The sequence below is a fragment of the Colobus angolensis genome, unplaced genomic scaffold (assembly GCF_000951035.1).
Source record: "Colobus angolensis palliatus isolate OR3802 unplaced genomic scaffold, Cang.pa_1.0 Scaffold271, whole genome shotgun sequence".
Taxonomy (NCBI): Eukaryota; Metazoa; Chordata; class Mammalia; order Primates; family Cercopithecidae; genus Colobus; species Colobus angolensis.
Genome location: NW_012115944.1, coordinates 612,464 through 629,575, shown reverse-complemented (window position 1 = coordinate 629,575; position 17,112 = coordinate 612,464). Strand labels below are relative to the sequence as shown.

The 17,112-nt window shown below is 53.5% G+C and overlaps 1 protein-coding gene across 1 annotated transcript in view; it reads right to left on the bottom strand.

Moving 5' to 3' along the window:
• The window catches only part of MRC2 (mannose receptor, C type 2), a 66,807-nt gene that overhangs the window by 6,745 nt on the left and 42,950 nt on the right, over positions 1–17,112 (bottom strand). Inside the window, exons 7-20 of the mRNA XM_011947913.1 lie at positions 14,993–15,181; positions 14,678–14,832; positions 12,679–12,786; positions 10,967–11,082; positions 10,329–10,477; positions 9,383–9,600; positions 8,543–8,685; positions 7,296–7,398; positions 6,889–7,027; positions 6,746–6,781; positions 6,235–6,395; positions 6,066–6,133; positions 5,270–5,370; positions 4,836–4,978 (exon numbers count right to left, since the gene is read on the bottom strand). Coding sequence (XP_011803303.1) covers positions 4,836–4,978; positions 5,270–5,370; positions 6,066–6,133; positions 6,235–6,395; positions 6,746–6,781; positions 6,889–7,027; positions 7,296–7,398; positions 8,543–8,685; positions 9,383–9,600; positions 10,329–10,477; positions 10,967–11,082; positions 12,679–12,786; positions 14,678–14,832; positions 14,993–15,181 — 1,829 coding nt within the window. The remainder of the gene's footprint in view (positions 1–4,835; positions 4,979–5,269; positions 5,371–6,065; positions 6,134–6,234; positions 6,396–6,745; positions 6,782–6,888; positions 7,028–7,295; positions 7,399–8,542; positions 8,686–9,382; positions 9,601–10,328; positions 10,478–10,966; positions 11,083–12,678; positions 12,787–14,677; positions 14,833–14,992; positions 15,182–17,112) is intronic.

Genomic DNA, 17,112 nt, shown 5'->3' with positions numbered 1-17,112 from the left:
GGGAGGCAGAGGTTGCAGTGAGCTGAGATCACGCCACTGCACTCCAACCTGGGCAACAAGAGCGAAACTCCATCTCAAAAAAAGAAAAAAAGAAAAGAAAAAAGAAAAGAAAGGGTGTAGGGAAGCTCTGGAGTCATAAAGACAAGAGTGGGATTCAGATAAGGGGGAGATGTCAGATTCCAGCTCTGATAACCTTCTGGCCTCAACTTACTCTACTGTAAAGTGGTAATACAAAGCCTGTGTTTGGGGGTCATTTTAAGGATTAAAGATAACAGTACATGACACAGTAGGCACTTAACCACTGAGAGCTCTGACTATTAATAATTAGCTCCAGCACCACCCTTATTGATGCAGATGGCAAATTTGGGGTAAAAAATTGTAAGCCCAGAAATAATGCAGATTTTGAGAGGGTCTGTCACAAGAAGCCTTTCAAGGATTTGGTTTCACAGAAGTAGTTTCAGAGCTATGCTGAGGCCCAACTTAAATAGCAAGTAGAATTCATCATGCACTTGGAAGCAGCAAGGTCACACCAGTACTAGCAAGAAGTGACAGCTAAAGGGAGAGGGTATTCAGTTCAGTCCAGCCGACACTCAGGATGTCCCTGCCACGTGCAAGTGTATTAAAGGGTATGGCAGGTGCTAGTGGCCCTGCCCTCCAGGAGCTTAAAGCTAGTGGAAGAGGCTGTGCCACAGACCAGGGGTCCTTGGCCTGTTAGGAGGTGAGCGGCGGGCCAAAGGAGCATTATGGCCTGAGCTCCGCCTCCTGTTGGAGCAGGGTCATTAGATTCTATTTTTTTTTTTTTTAGACAGAGTCTCGCTTTGTTACCCAGGCTGGAGTGCAGTGGTGCGATCTTGGCTCACTGCAACCTCCACCTCCTGGGTTCAAGCGATTCTCCTGCCTCAGCCTCCCGAGTAGCTGGGATTACAGGCACCCGCCACCACGCCCGGCTAATTTTTGTATTTTTAGTAGAGACAGGGTTTCACCATGTTGGCCAGGCTGGTTTCAAACTCCTGACCTCAGGAAACCTGCCCACCTAGGCCTCCCAAAGTGCTGGGATTAGAGATGTGAGCCCCAGCGCCCAGTCAAGATTCTCATAGGAGTGCGAACCTTACCATGAACTGCACATGTGAGGGATCTAGGTTGCGTGCTCCTGATGAGAATCTAATGCCTGATGATCTGAGGTGGAACAGTTTCATCCCAAAACTATCCCTCCCCTCCCCTAGGACATGGAAAAATTGTCTTCCAAGAAACCAGTCCCCAGTGCCAAAAAGGTTGGGGACGGCTGCCATAAATGCTTTACCTCCATCCAAATGCTATAGGGACACAAAGAAGGGCGCAGAACTAGTAAAGCCAGATGTGTGAGGGCAGGCAGTGAAGGAGTGAACACCCTAGCATACTTCCAGAGCTTTCCATTGGCCGGGCACAGTGGCGCACAACTGTAACCCCTGCCCTTTGGAAGGCCAAGGCAGGAGGATTGCTTGAGCCCAGAAGTTCAAAACCAGCCCGGACGACATGGCAAAATCCTATCTCTACAAAAAAATAGAAAAATTAGCTGGGCATGGTGACATAAGCCTGTAGTCCCAGCTATTCAGGAGGCTGACGCAGGAGGATCACTTGAGCCCAGGAGGTCAAGGCTACAGTAAGTAAGCCATGATCGTACCACCGTACTCCAGCAGTTTCTGAGACCAAGCAAGACCCTGTCTCAAAAACAAAAACAAATAAACTTTCCACAGGGCAGGAGAGTAACTGGTATCTTGACAATGATGCATTACGAAAGCGACCTATTACATATATAAAATACATTGTTTAAAAAGTGAGTGGAAAAAGAACAAGTTTTTGGAAAAACTTTATAACATAAGAGATGCTCAAAATATGATACAGAGGAAGAAGGGTTGGGTAGGAAATTATATTATTTAGTATGAGCTCAATTCCATGGAAAAAGGCAGGAAGGAGAATAAAAATTTTGACAGTTGTGATCTCTGGATAGTGTTGGGTGAGTTTTGGTTTCTCTTCTTATTTTCCAAAGTTTTAATAATACACATACCTTAATTTTTTAAGGTAGAAGAGGTGTAATTTTTTTTTTTGTTTTTGAGACAGATCTCACTCTCTCACCCAGGCTGGAGTGCAATGGCATGATCTCAGCTCACTGCAACCTCCTCCTCCAGGGTTCAAGTCATTCTCCTGCCTCAGCCTCCCAAGTAGCTAAGATTACAGGCATCTACCACCATGCCCAGATAATTTTTTTTGTATTTTTAGTAGAGACAGGATTTCGCCATGTTGGCCTGGTTGGTCTCGAACTCCTGACCTCAGGTGATCCACCTGCCTCAGCCTCCCAAAGTGCTGGGATTACAGGCGTGAGCCACCGTGCCTGGCTGGCTGTGTAATGTTCTTTTGAATATTCTGAGGAGGGCAGGAGATCCATGACACTAAGAGGCTAGCTGCCTTCCTCAGTATGACAAGGATTTTTGGATTATATTATTCAGTGTTAACTAATCTAATCTTCACAATTTAAGTGTTCTTAAAATGTCCTGCAAAGAAGCCATGGCTTGAGGTTAATACCTATGACCCTGGCACATAACAAGGAAAATGACAACCTTCTCTTCCTGGTATAAACTCTTTGTCAAATGCTAGGCAAAAACAATGAAGGACTTATCAGTCCTAATAAATCAGTCTGTGCATGGAGAAATAACCACTGTGGGGAAGAAACTCACACTATGGAGGGAGTGTTTTGAAAACATGCTTAGAAGAAATGCATCCATAGTGATTAATTTTAGTGCCCCAAGCTTTCCTACCTACACACTCAAAACACTTGGAAAAAGAATTTTCTAGATGGGGTCTTGTTACATTGCCCAGGCTGGTCTCGAACTCCTGGCTTCAAGTGATCCTCCCAGGGCTCAGCCTCCCAGCCTACTAGTGAATTTTTAAACGAAAATGTTTGTTTAATTGTAGAAGGACTAAAAATGGGGAGAATTATTTAGCAAGTCCAGCCAATGACGGATGAACTTTTTTCACTTCAATCTATTTGTCTTTGCGAGGCATCTTTAACCTATAGCAACCATGAAATGCATGTTTTGAAATAACTTGGATTTCCAACACATTAGACCTGTGAGTCATGAGTCATAAAGTGTCAGACGAAGATTTTCTAAAAGCATGAAGTATATGCAATCACATTGCTCTTATTAAAATTATTTAAACAATAATTTTTTTGTTGAACAACCTTCGACTTTCATGAACTACACAAAATATGGAACCCTTCAGGAATTTGCATAGCATCCTTGTGCAGGGCCATGCTAATCTTTTCTGTACTGTTCCATTTTTCATACATGTGCTGCCAAAATGAGCATATTAAATAATAATTATTATAATTGATCTTTTTTTTTTTTTGAAAGGGTCTCACTCCATTGCCTAGGCTGGTATACAGTGGCACGACCACGGCTCATTGCAGCTTCTACCTCCCGGGTTCAGGGGATCCTCCCACCTCCCACTTCCTGGGTAGCTGGGACTACAGGTGCACACCATCACACCTGGTTAATTTTTCTATTTTTTGTAGAGACGGGGTCTCTCCATGTTGCCCAGACTGGTCTTGAACTCTTGGGCTCAAGTCATCCTCCTGCCTCAGCCTCTCAAATTGCTGGGATTACAGGTGTAAGCGACCTCTCCCAGCCGATTAATCACTTTTGAGTAAGCATAAAAAAAAAGTTTTCATACCACTAGTAAAAAAAAAAAAAAGTTTTTTTTTTGTTGTTGTTTTTTTTGGGGTTTTTTTGAGACAGAGTCACTTTTGTTGCCCAGGCTAGAGTGCAATGGCACGATCTTGACTCACCGCAACTTCCGCCTCCCAGGTTCAAGCGATTCTCCTGCCTCAGCCTCCAAGTAGCTGGGATTACAGGCATGCACCACCACACCCAGCTAATTTTGCATTTTTAGTAGAGATGGGGTTTCTCCATGTTGGTCAGGCTGGCGTTGAACTCCTGACCTCAGGCGATTCACCCGCCTTGGCCTTCCAAAGTGCTGGGATTACAGGTGTGATCCACCATACCCAGCCAAAGAAATGTTTTAAACTTAAAAGTATTTTTAAATCTTTAGCTAATGTTTTATACTCTTTTGTTCTTATACATATTTTACTATATATAATCTTAGTCATATTAGTACGGAAGTAGGTTTTATTTACACACACATATTATACATATATAAGTTAAATGTACACACAGATATAGTTTGGTTATGTAAGCTCAATATTTTGTTTTACTAGTATGAGTTCATTATCAAAATCTTTGGCAATCAGGCAGGGCACGGTGGCTTACATCTGTAATCCCAGCACTTTGGGAGGCTGAGGCAGGTGATCACCTGAGTTCAGGGGTTCGAGACCAGCCTGGCCAATATGGTGAAACCCCGTCTCTACTAAAAATATAAAAATTAGCCAGGCAGGTACCTGTAATCCCAGCTACTTGGGAGGCTGAAGCAAGAGAACTGCTTGAACCTGGGAGGCGGAGGTTGCAGTGAGCCGAGATCGCACCACTGCACTCCACCCTGGATGACAAGAGTGAAACTGCTTCCCCCCCAAAAAAAAAATATTTGGCAATCACTGATCTAGAAAACTCACCAAAGTATTTGGACAACCTTGCTTCCCAGAGGATTGGAAGGTGCTACTACACTGAGTCATTTTCCAAGGAGTCTGACCCTGGTACTGGGGCCAGATGAAAGAGAAGTTGGTGGGTACAGGCAAGAAGCCATGCGTTTGGTGCTGCCAAAAGGCCAGGACTCCTGAGGCTCAGCCTTTCCCTGTTCACATCCTCTCCCCTGACTCCCTTGGGTGCCCCCTTGCCACCTCCTACCTTGTTGAGGAACTGGATCCAGCCAGAGGGGCAGCCCCCCAGGGCTGTAGTTGGCAGGTCTGGGGGCTGCGTTTCTTTGGTGACGTTGCTGCGCTTGCAGATGTAGGGCAAGGCTGTCAGGCACCTCTGGTCTCCCCAGTCCTCTGCGGAAAGGGGAGGGGAGGGCAGTCACTCCCAGGGCAGAGCAGGGCAGGGCATGGCTGGCAGCACACTTAGCCTCATGCCCTGAGAGGAGGCTGGGCAGAGGCTCCGGGCCTGTGTCCAGTTCCGAACTCAAGTCTTCTGGACCATGGAGACAGGCCCACCCCTCCTGGGTCCAGCCTTTATTGGGTTGTGGGAACAAAGAGAATGAGACTAATGACTTCTGCCCAGGCTCGCCCAACATCAACCCTCTGCACAGCTGACTGCGCACTCTGCCCCCACCTTGCCCTCACCTCGGCTGGCTGTCATGTACACGCACTTCTTGTCCTTGCCGACAGGCCGAGGTTTGCCTGGTGCCCAGGAGATGAAGTTTATAATGGAACCATCTGTCCATCTGCAATGGCATGGAGCAGAGGTAACTCCAACACCGGCCTGGGCTGGGCCTCCACTGGATGCAGCAATGAAGGCCGCAGGAATGGGGGCAGGGAAGGGCCCAGGTTCTGGGGTTTAGTGGCTGTAGGCTGAGGAGTGGGGCTACTGAGCTCAGGGCAGTCAGAGACCCAAGGACCTGGTGCCTCAAGATAAGGCCCCAGCTGTCCCTGGACACTTGCTGCTCCAGAAAAGAAGCCTGAGGACTCCAGGGCAGGAAGCCCAAGGGCAAAAAGAAGCTCAAATTCTGATTCCCAGGTGCTCCTGGTCCTTCCTGCCTCAAGCCCTGCAATGCATGATAAGTAGGCACCAAATACAAAGAGGCCCCTGGATCATACGTTCTGCCCACTTCCCGAGAGGGCCTTAGTCATGATGAATGACCCCAGATGTAATCGGAGCTGCCATTATTTAGTAACTAACATGCTGGATGCTGCATAAGAACTTCACGTATGTTATTTCTAATCTTCACAAAAATCTTACCAGGCAGGCCTCATATTCCCATTTTCAGATAAGAAAACCAAGCCAGGAAAGGTTAAGTCGCTTGCTCAGGGCCACACAGCCAGCAAGGGGCAGCGCTGGATTCAAATGCAAGTCTGTCTCCGTGCTGTGTGTGTGAACAGCCAGCCCCCTTCCACATCTGCTGCCTGCCTGGGTTCCTACCTGAAGCGCCCATCGCTCTCAGAGGTGTGCAGGCCGATCCACCAGTGTTGCTCCTGGGCCCGGGAGAACTGGAGAAGCCAGGCGGGCAAGTGTGGGTAGGCAGCCCCCTGTCCTCATCCCGGGCCTGCCCTCCCCCAGCCTGCAGCCCCCTGCTCCATCCAATGCCCACCTTCTGCAGGTTGTGGCCCAGGAAGTCTAGCTCCGCCTGGCTGTGCACGGAGGTCAGCTCAGCCTGGAACCATGTGCAGATACGCTGCGCCTGCGCCCACGTGGAGTGGTGCTCAAAGAACTTGTACTCGGCCTCCTGGAAGCGCAGCCATTCCCGTCGGCCTGCAGGAGCAGCGCGGGCGTGGGAGCGGCGGCCAGGCTGAGGCTGCACGCCAGGCCCGGGAGGCTGGCGCGGCAGGGCCGGGGCAGAGCCAGGTGGCAGCAGGCAAGCCTGCGGGCACACCGGACCCAGGCAGGCACCGCGCCAGGCCCCAAGCTTGCCTCACCTCCCAGACGGAAGCAAACAGGGCTGCGGCTGCCTCCATCCGAGCCGACCCAGTCCCCCTTCTCTCGACCGGAACTCCTCATCCCCTCCGTTTCATTCAGGCCTGCCGGGCCTCACCCCAGAGTTGACACCTCCCCCCCCCCGCCCACGCGATGGGTAGGGACATGGGCTGGGGGGGGGGCCTCACCTTGAGGGCTGTCGTCGGGCTCCCGCACGTCCGTACCTAGGGGGACAAGGACAAAGACACTGTGGAAAGGAGACCCTCCTTCTAATTCCTGGCCCCACCACCCTTCGCTCCATCTCGCGTCCCCCAGCGCCACTCCAGCCAACCTCGGGGGATCTTGCAGATCCAGTCCAGCTGTGTGTCGCACTGCATGGCCACCCACTGTAGGGAGGCCAGGTCCAGCACTGCACAGCCCCGGATGTCGTCGTCGTCGTGCCGGCTCCGGTCAAAATTGTGGTAAGAGAACTGGAGGAGGCGGGCGGAGGGAAGAGAAATGTGAGGCGCAAGGTGCAGGCCACCCCCATGCCCAGAACAGGTGAACAAGAGGCCTGGCCTGAGCTGGGATTTCTCACCCGGGCCGGGTAACCACTCTCGGACCTGCTTTCTTGAAGCTGGCTCCGACCAGGGGCCCGGCCCCCAGGAAAACCCACCCACCTCCAAGCCCTGCCCCAAACAGGCCCCGCCCACCAATCCCCTCCCACCTCACTGTCCCAATTACCCCAGGCCCCCTCACCCCTAGGCCATCGCTCCAGCGCCAACTCTGACCCCCTCTGGGATCCCGACGGTTCAGCCCGATCCAGAACCAGTGCTGCTCATGGATCTCGGGTTCTGATTCACTTCAGCACAACCCAGGAGTGGGGAACGGAAGAGATGGGAAGTGAGAGGGGCAGGGACCCGAATGTGCCTCCTGTCCCTTGCAGCTGTGACCGGGGCAGCCCCCAGGGCCTGGGGCCTCTCCATCTGGGCTTCACATTGACCCCCATCGATACACCCTTGAGGCCACTTCGATAAAGTTCTCCCCACAGACAGAGCTGGAGAGAGTCGGACTAAGCTGTCCACTCAGAGGGTAGTGGCCCCTCCCCTTCGTTTGGGTTCCTTTTGGGTGAGGGTGCCCTGCCCAGCAAGATTCTGCAGGCTTTTACTTTACAGAGTTTAGGAAGTTCAGATGAGGAGGTAGCAGGGATCTACTGCTCTGGAGTTAAATAAACCTAGATTCAAGTACCGGTTCACCCATGAACTTGGGCAAATAACCTATCAACTCACAAGGGTCGGGGATTGACATCTATGGGTTGTCGGGAGGCTTGAGTGAGGATTATGTTTAGCACAGTGCCTGGTACGTGGTGAGAAGTGATGACCATGAGCTATTGTAATTATGAGTCAAATAATGTCATCTCGATGTTTGCCGAGAGGAGAGATCCCTTCAATGAAGCTATCAGGAAGCCCCGATCCGTCTGGATTTTCCCAGTGCTAGGGGATTCCAGGTGCTGATGCTCAGAGCCCAGGACAGAGACGGTGTCTCAGAGGGATGCCCATGGGCACATCCTCACAGCTGCGGCCTTTCTCCTCCTATCTCTCAGGAAAAACTGTTGATTGAGGAGTGTGGGTCATTGTGGGATGGTGTAAGGTGAGGGCAAACAGTTGCCAGGACCAGCTGGTAGGAGATTTTGCAATGGGGTGGGGGGTACATATGTAAGCTTGTGAGTCTGTTGGGACGTTGCTGGGGGGGTGATGATGAGTAATACACAGTCTCCTATGAGTGTGTGACTCACACAAGCATGTTCTCCCAAGACGCCAGGGCACCATGGCTACTTGAGTGGGGACAAGATGGTCCTGGCACCAGCAGCAGACACAGGCCTCCCTGGGGTCACCCACACTCTGCCATCCCCACCCCTCGCCCAACAAAACCACGGGTCTGTCAGCCACGCCTGCTCCTACACGTGCACAGGTGCCCTCCTACCACGCCTCGGCCCAGCTCAGTACCCGAAGATCTTGTTGAGCATGTTGGCCACAAAGTGCTCCTCCTCATAGCTGGCCAGGCTCAGCAGCTGGGCCCCCAGCTCCTGGCAGGCCCCCTGGGCCTGGACCCAGCTCTTCTTGTCCTGCAGCCGCTCGGAGCTGAACACCTGCAGGGGCAGAGTCCAGCTGTCTAAGCTGTCCCCACTGGCCCACCCTTCAGGGGGCACCTACTGCCTTTCCCACCATGGCAGAGAAAGGGGCTGGAGCCTCACTGGACAGGGGGCTCAGGCTAGCTAAGGACAATCCTGTTCATCTGCAGATAAGGTCCGGGGAGGGGAGCTGGCACAGTCACCTCCTCGTGAGTGCCCCTGAGCCCCATCCCCTGACCAGCAGGGAGATCCGGGCTCTAATCCCAGTAGAGCCACAGCTTAATGTGGGTAAGTCCCTTCTTCTCCCTAGACTTCAGTTTCTGTGCACAATAAAAGACCTTGGACTCTGCCAGTGGCTCCCAAACCTAGCAGGATTAGAAATACAGATTACCAGGCCCAATCTAGACCTAATGAATCTAAATCTCCATCGTGACAGCCTAGATTTTATTTTTATCAGGTTCCCCAAGCAATTCTGAAGAGCAGCTAGACTGGCCCCAACATTTGGGAACCTCTGAAATCAATGATCTGTGGTTCCCTCAATTCCTCAAATGGTTATTGAGCACCAGGTCTCCAGATTCCATGGACAAGTCTCACCAGAAATCACCTGTTCGCAGGCTGGTGTGTCTCTGGATTGTGGCTGGACTCACTGGGGCCCAAACGGTCTCTTTGTTCCTGTCCTCCCCCTGCCCCCCACCCTGCCAACAGGCTGCCCTACCTTATAGCAATACCGGAGTTTGGGGTCCGAGGCCCAGCCCTGGGGACAGGAACCGGTGAGGCTGGGCGTGGGATCTGGCCCAGGCAGCTCCGGCGTCACTGGAGTGCCCAGGCTCTGGCGGCAGATGTAGCGGGCCCGGAACGAGGTACAGTTCTTCACCTCCCACAGCCCCATGGCGCTGCCAGTGGCCAGGGCCACGCAGCCCCCACGGCTGTACCCTGAAGGAGAGGGAAGGGAGACCTAGGCTCTGAGAAGGATTCATAGTCCGGTCCTCCCTCACATCCCAGCAGGGCACCAGCACAACCCTCACACTAGGAACCAGTTTGGCCACCTCTTCAGAGACATGCTCTCGGGGGTTGGGGCCAGGAGGGAAGAAGGGAATGGAGGCAGAGCCCTGGCTCTGGGTTCACTCACTGTGAGGGCTCAGGCAAGCTGCTTAACCTCGCCGAGCCTGCTTCATCATCTACCTCATCAGGTTATTGAAAGGGTTAGAAAGATAATGAAAGTGAAATGGTAATAATAGTAATAACAAGCACTTGTACTGCGCTCAGTATTCTAAACACTTTTTTTTATTGGGCCCGGTTATTTTTTTTCTTTTTCTTTTTTGTGAGCCCAGAGAAGTAATCTAGACACTTTACACACATTATCTCTTTACACCTATTAGCACTTTACACATATTTAAGACTGATGTCATCCCTATGAGAAAAGGATCATTATCCCCATTGGACAGATGAGAAAACTGAGGCTCAGAGGATGCACAGCTAATAGACGGCAGAGTCAGGATCGGAGCCAGGCAGTTTGGTTTCAGAGCTCGTGCTCATAGCCACTACACCACACTGCACCAATGATCCATTTATGGGGCTGCCCTGGGGCTCGGTGCTGGCAGGGCCAGTCCACCCCCACCTCCCTCCTCACTTCACCAAGGCACGTTAAAGTAGGGGCTCACCGGGCTGGTCCCGGTTCCAGTGGGTATACATGACTTCATCCCCACTGAGCCAGCGGAAGGAGCCGGTGCTGTTGAGGTCCTGCAAGGCCGTCCAGAAGTACTCGCCCTCCCAGTTGTAGATGAGGCTGCTGACGAAGGCCTGCTCGAACCTTCGGGAGATGGGCTGGTCAGGGCAGGGATCTCCCCCATCCCAATCCCCCACCCACAGTCCAGACACCCTGCCCCGGAAGCTTGGGTGCTGCACCTGACCAGTAACTTGCTCAAGAAAGCAGGGACCCTTGGGAGCCCTGCAGCTGACTGATGGAACCCCCCAGCTGCCCCTTCTACTCTCTGCACCCCTTGCCTTGCTGAAAAGAAAGTCGAGAAAATCAGACACAGCCAAGGCCTATCTTTCTCAGGTATCCGGCCCACACCTGTGTCTGCCCAGGCCCTGCTCAGGCCCCGCCCTACACTGGGGTCACTTAACAAGTGAGAGTCATTCTTCTGACAAGATTTAAAAACACCCTGGCGCCCACTGAGGTTCAAAGGACTCCAGGTGCCTCTGGGCATGATGGTGAGATGCTACCCCGTTTGCTGGAGGGGCCACATTAGGCCCAGACATGGGCAAGGGCTAGTCAGGGCACCTGCCCCTCCTATACCTGTTGGTGATGGTGACCAGCTGAGAGCCGTGGTCGGTGCACAGGCGGCGGGCCTCACTGTAGGTCACTTGGTCCTCTCCCAGCCAGTAGCAGGATGGGCTGTGCCACGTCCAACCCTGGCTCGAGAGTGGACAGAAGAGGGGTGTCTGTAGGGAGGATGGCTCTCCACCCTCACCCATAAATCCTGTGCTGGGAGATGCCATCAGGTACATCGCTGAACATGCCCAGGACAAAGGGGACTGCTTTGAGTCCTGTGCTGTGTTCTGCACCTCATTTCTCCACACTCCCCCTCCTACCATCACCCACAGCTGTGGAAGCTGGGGTGGAGGCCCAGCCCCAGCGTGACTGATCGGCAGGCCGCCAGCGACCGGCCAGTGACCTGGCTCGGGAAGATGAATGGCCCTTCAGGCTCCTCTCTTGGGCATTTAAACCAAGAGACACAGTGGGGAAATGACTGTTGGCTGGGAAACCACAGCTAAAAGCTGGGGAGAGCTACCAGGATGGGAGGGGATGGGCAGTCCTCGGGAGCCCGGCAAAGCTGGAGTTGGCGCAGGATGCTCCTGGCCTGCGGGTGGCAGGAGGGGCTCAGAGACAAGACCCTGGCAGGCAAGGCCGGCAGGAGGCAGGGCAGAAGAGAAGCAGATGTGGTATGTGTGGTGGGGGTCCCATCTGCCAGCAGGGGCTGTGCTAACACTGGTGATCCTGGGGGGTTAACCGTGGACCCTCAACACTGCCCACACAAATTCCAGGCTGGCCTTTGGTGCCAGAGAAGTTGGTAATTCCTCTCTACCCCTCCCTTCACCTCTTCCCGGCCATGACACAGCCCCTGGGCCAGGCACTGTCCTTAGTCCCCAGACTCTGCAGCTGGGCTCTGCTCTCCCCTCTGCTTCCTCCCCATGGGGCCATGTCCGTTAGTGCTTCCTGTTCATTCTCTGGGGGAGGCTTTGGGGTCCAGGTGGGTGTGGTAGGGGCTTAATCCAAAGGAAAACAGAGTGAGGAGCCAGCCTGGCTGCGAGGGGCTGCTGGGAGGGACCAAGGACCAAGCAGTGTCTTTTAGAAGCAAGCTCCCCACACCCATCACAGCATTCGCACCCCTGAGGGTCTGTCACCCCCTCACACCCTCACTCACTTACCCCCCACTCACTTACACAGCTTTCATTCCTTGACCCAGCCCCTTCCCCCCCACCTCCCTGAACATCCTCTAGAAGCCCAATGGGGTTGGAAACACAAGGATGGGGAAGCTGCAGCCCCACCCTGAGTAGCCTCATTCCTCCAGGGGAGACAGACCAGCACACGCCCTGTGTCAGACTGCAGAGGAGGGGGAAGGCAGGACTGGGGGTGCACAGGGGCCACACCTCACTTCGGCAGCCACTGCTCGACATGACTCGGCTGGACTCTGAGGGGGCACTTGGAGGTAGACCAGCCCCCACCTCCCTGTTCTCTGCTATCTCAAGGAAGTGGCTTCCCCCACGGGGAGGGACTCAGGACTGGGCTGGGGTTGGGGAGCTCTGCTTCCTCCCAACAGCCCCCACTCACCCCATCCCATCCAGTATCACTCCTTCAAGAAAGGAGCAGTTCGGAGAGCTCAGGGAAGGGGGTGCCAACAAGGGGGCGATGCCATGCGAGGCAGCAGGAGTTCATCCACCCCTCCCTCCCCTGGTAGCCCCTCTGACTGGTGGCCCCGCTCAGGGCAGCTCTAGAAGCACCCTCACCTTCCGACAGCCATGGTCCTCCTCGGCAGCCCCCTGGCTCAGCTGGCCTGCCTTCTTGCAGATGGACGGCAAGGACTGGTTACAGGGACTGTCATTCCAGCGGCCTTCCTAGGGACAGAGGGTGAGGAAGAATCTCAACCCCCACCTCCCCATAAATCTCCCAAATCCTTCTTGGAATCTGGTTCCTACAGCTAGACCTGTCTCTGACTTGCTGTGTGATTCTGACACCTCTGTGTCCCAGCTGTGCAATGGGGAAGGCAGGATGAACCCACAAGCCTCACAGGGTGGATGAGAGCACAAGCAGTTCATGTGCAAACGCCTTGAAACTTAACAAGCATTGTCTAAATGGGAAAGGCATCCTGGCCCATTGCGGTGGCTCACGCCTGTAATCCCAGCATTTTGGGTGGCCGAGGTGGGCGGATCACTTGAGGTCAGGAGTTCAAGACCAGCCTGGCCAACATGGTGAAACCCCGTCTCTACCGAAAATACAAAAAATTAGCTGGTCGTGGTGGCACATGCCTGTAATCCTAGCTATTTGAGAGGCTCAGGCAGGAGAATCGTTTGAACCTGGGAGACAGAGGTTCCAGTGAGCCAAGATCATGCCATTGCACTCCAGCCTGGGCAACAGAGTAAAACTCCATCTCAAAAAATAAAAAATAAAAATAAAAAAAGGAAAAGCGTCCTTTTAAATTATTGATAGCTTGTTTTATAAACATCACAAACAAACTGGCTAAGATTGTTAGAGTATCTGATGGCAGGAGAGACAGCTGGGATTCCCAAGGCGTCTAGCTAGTGCCTGCAGGGCCAGGGTGAGCAGAAGCCAGTGTGCGCAGACCAGAATCTCAGCTGATGAAGCTGAGGAGGAATTTAGTCCTCGGCCCCTGCTTCTGTCTTCGCCCTCCCCAGTATCCACAGGCCCCCAGTCAGCAGTATGTCTGCCTCTAAGCTCCATCCTGAGGGCAGGCGTGTTTGTGTATCCCAGCACCCAGAAAAATGCCTGACACATAGTAGATACTCAATACGTATTTGTTTTAAAATTCTTAAATACCATCCCCTAAGGCAAATGACTGCCACTACAGTCCCCAGTATTGTTTGCAGTATGTGACAGCAGAACATCCTGTCTGTCCCTAGGAAGGGTGATCTGTGTCACTATGGCTTTCTCCATTTTTTTTTTTTGAGACAGGGTCTTGCTCTGTCACCCAGGCTGGAGTGCAGTGGTGTAATCTCAGCTCACTGCAGCGTCTGCCTCCCAGGTTCAAGTGCTTCTCTTGCCTCAGCCTCTCGAGTAGCTGGGATTATAGGCATCTGCCACCATGCCTGGCTAATTTTTGTATTTTTAGTAGAGACGGGGTTTCACCATGTTGGCCAGGCTGGTCTTGAACTCCTGACCTCAAGTGATCCACCTGCCTCAGCCTCCCAAAGTGCTGGGATTATAGGCGTGAGCCACCGCACTCAACTGGCTTTGTCCCTTTTTAAAGGGTCTTTCTTCTCTGCTTGAAGCCCTGCATCAATTCCTTCACTTCCACCACATCTAAGCCCAAACCATGGCAAACTGTCATAACCCAACAATTTCTTGAGATGACAGGACCCTGGACTGGGTAGAGCACTGGGGGTGAGGGTTGGCAGAGAGCAGCCCTGCTTGCAAAGTATCTGCACATAATGTGGGTTCTGATGCCACCTTCTGGCAGGGAAGGGCAGCTGGGAGGAGACCAAGAATGCGCCAGGCACTGCGCCTAAGGTTTCACGAGAATTAACTCCTCTAATCTCACCAATGACCTTCTAGTAACATGCCCAGGGTAATTGGCTAGCTGGAGGTGGATTCAAGTCCCAGCAGTCTCTCATGTGGAAGGGAAGGCATTGGTGGGGAGGAGGGGGACTGCTGAGAGGTAAGAGGTTCCAGGCAGGTACTGATAGTAACTAGGATGTCCTTCAGCTGGGGTAGCACCTGGAGGTTGGGGGTGTATTTTGTGGCCCTGTGATAGGGAGAGGGAGGTCTCACCGGGCCCCAGATGGTGACACAGTCCTCCAGACTGTCCCGGAAGTTGTTGGGCTCAAAGGGGTGCCAGTGGGTGAAGCTCACAAGGCTCCCGTCAGACCACTCAAAATTCATCTGCAGTTTCAAATCGTTGAGGCCGATCCACAGCTCCTCCACCTCTGGGGGTGCAGCAGGAGAGGAGGGGAGAGAAGACATTGAGAGGTCAGCCTGAGCCACCAGTAGGGAGGAAGGAACATTTTCTGAGGCTCCTGGGCAGGATGGGTGGGGCAGTGGGAGGCCCTGCCCTCCACCCAGACACGTGGGCGGGCAGCTCCTCACCTTGCTTGATCTGCTTGGTGATGAATTCCAGCTCTGCCATGCTGTGGATGCTGACCAGGTCACCACCACCCCGTAGACACGCCTTCTTGGACTCCTGCCAGCTCCGCTTCTCGGCCTGCAGGCGGTAGCAGTGGCCCTGGAAGGGCTGCCAGCTCGGCTCACACTCCACCTTCACATTGGACCACCTGTCTGCAGAGACCCATGAGGCCGCTGCTCAGAGACTGAGCCACCCAGTCTGGGCACCAACCCACTGGGTTGATGTCAACACAGGCGAGGCCCCCAAGTCACCTCCTCTCCAAACTCTCCCAGGTCAATCCCGGTCCCAACCACAGGTCTTGGAAATGCTAAAAGAATAAAATCTTACAGGGCTGCTGGAGCCCCAGGGGCAGAGACCCAAGTCGTGGTGGCAGATTCCACCCAGGACAGAACAGTTCCTCTGGCTGTGGCTCTCAGAATACAATGGGTGGGCCAGGCATGGTGGCTCAGGCCTGTAATCTTAGCACTTTGGAAGGCTGAGGCTGGAGGATTGCTTGAGCCCAGGGCTTTAAGAACAGACTGGGCAACAAAGGGGAGACCCCATCTCTATAAAAAATTAAAAATTAGCCAGGCATGGTGATGTGCACCTGTGATCCCGCTACTCAGGAGGCTGAGGTGGGAGGATCACTTGACCGGGGAGGTCAAGGCTGCAGCGAGCCATGATTGCACCACTGCACTCCAGCCTGGGCAACACAGCAAGACCTTATCTCAATCAATGCATCAGTCAATAAACAATGGGTAGAAAGTTAGGACAAACCAGCCCCATGAGCCTCAGTTTCTTCCTCTGTAAATGGGGTTTCCTGCTATGAGATTCAAGCTTGGCTTGCGGCCACCCTGCCTAGTAAATGGAACCACTGTTACTCTCTCAAATAACATTTATTGAGCACCCACTCTGTGCAGGTCTGGGCAGCCCAGGAGGGAGAAAATCGGGAAACGGGGCCTTGAGCCACTAATGGGGCCCAGGCAGGCCCAGCAGGAATCTGAGATCTTGGTGGGTGGGCAGCCGAGAACATTAGGAGGTGCTCAGTCACTGCAGATCGGCCCCATCCCCCAGCTGGGGCTCCTTCTCTTGCTCTTTTCCGCCTCCAAACTCCTAACCCTGAACCCCAGGGCTGAGAAATCCACCCGTCCCAGGCCCTCCCTTGCCCCGACTTTCGTGCCTTTCAGGTTCACCTTCTAGGGGTTGGGGTCCGAGGGCAGCTGAGGCAAACAAGCTCTTACTTGGTCTTGGCAAGAGAAAACAAGACTTCACCAAACCACCCACAGTGTCAGGCTCGGGCAGGATTCTGCCTAGCCGGGCAGGAAAGCGCGCACCCACTATTACACGGCCTCAGCCTGGGATTCCAGTGGTCCAGCCACACCTGCTCCTGGAGACCCGGCAAAGCTGGGCGGGCTCAGAGCCCAATTGGGCTCGCTCTCTGGCTCGGGACCTGTCAATCATCTCTTGTTAGCCAATGAGCTAAGACCTGAGGCTGGCGCCCCAGACAAGCGGATTTTAGTGGCTGCTGAGACCCCGGGGGCCTCAGGGACCAGAAGGGAGCTTGGGAAATGTGGATGCTTTGGGGACACGACGGCGCCTGCCTTCGAAATGACAGGACTTTAAGTGATGAGACCGGGAAAGCAGAACCTGCCTAGAATATGCCTCGCGCAGAGAGAGATGGGCTGGGGAGAGGGGTGGAAATCCGAGGCCTTAGATCTGTCTGCAGTTCCGGGAAGACCCAGAGGACAGAGGACTTGGTGAGGGGCCACAGATAGGCTAGGCATGCTCACACCCGGGCCTCCCAGCGGGTCCCTTCCTTCAGAAAGCTGCTTCTGGGAGGACTGGGCTAGGGCCCAAGGCTCCCTCCAGCTAGAGATGGGGGTGCCTTAGATCGGGCTGCTGACTTTTCAAGCTTCTGTTCCTGGCCCCTTAGGGAATGAGAGATAAAGCAGTGGTCAACAGTCCTGAATCAGGCCGGGGCCGTGGCTCACGCCTGTAATCCCAGCACTTTGGGAGGCCGAGGCGGGTGAATCACTTGAAGACAGGAGTTCAAGATCAGCCTGGGCAACATGGTGAAACCCCATCTCTAAAAATACAAACAAAA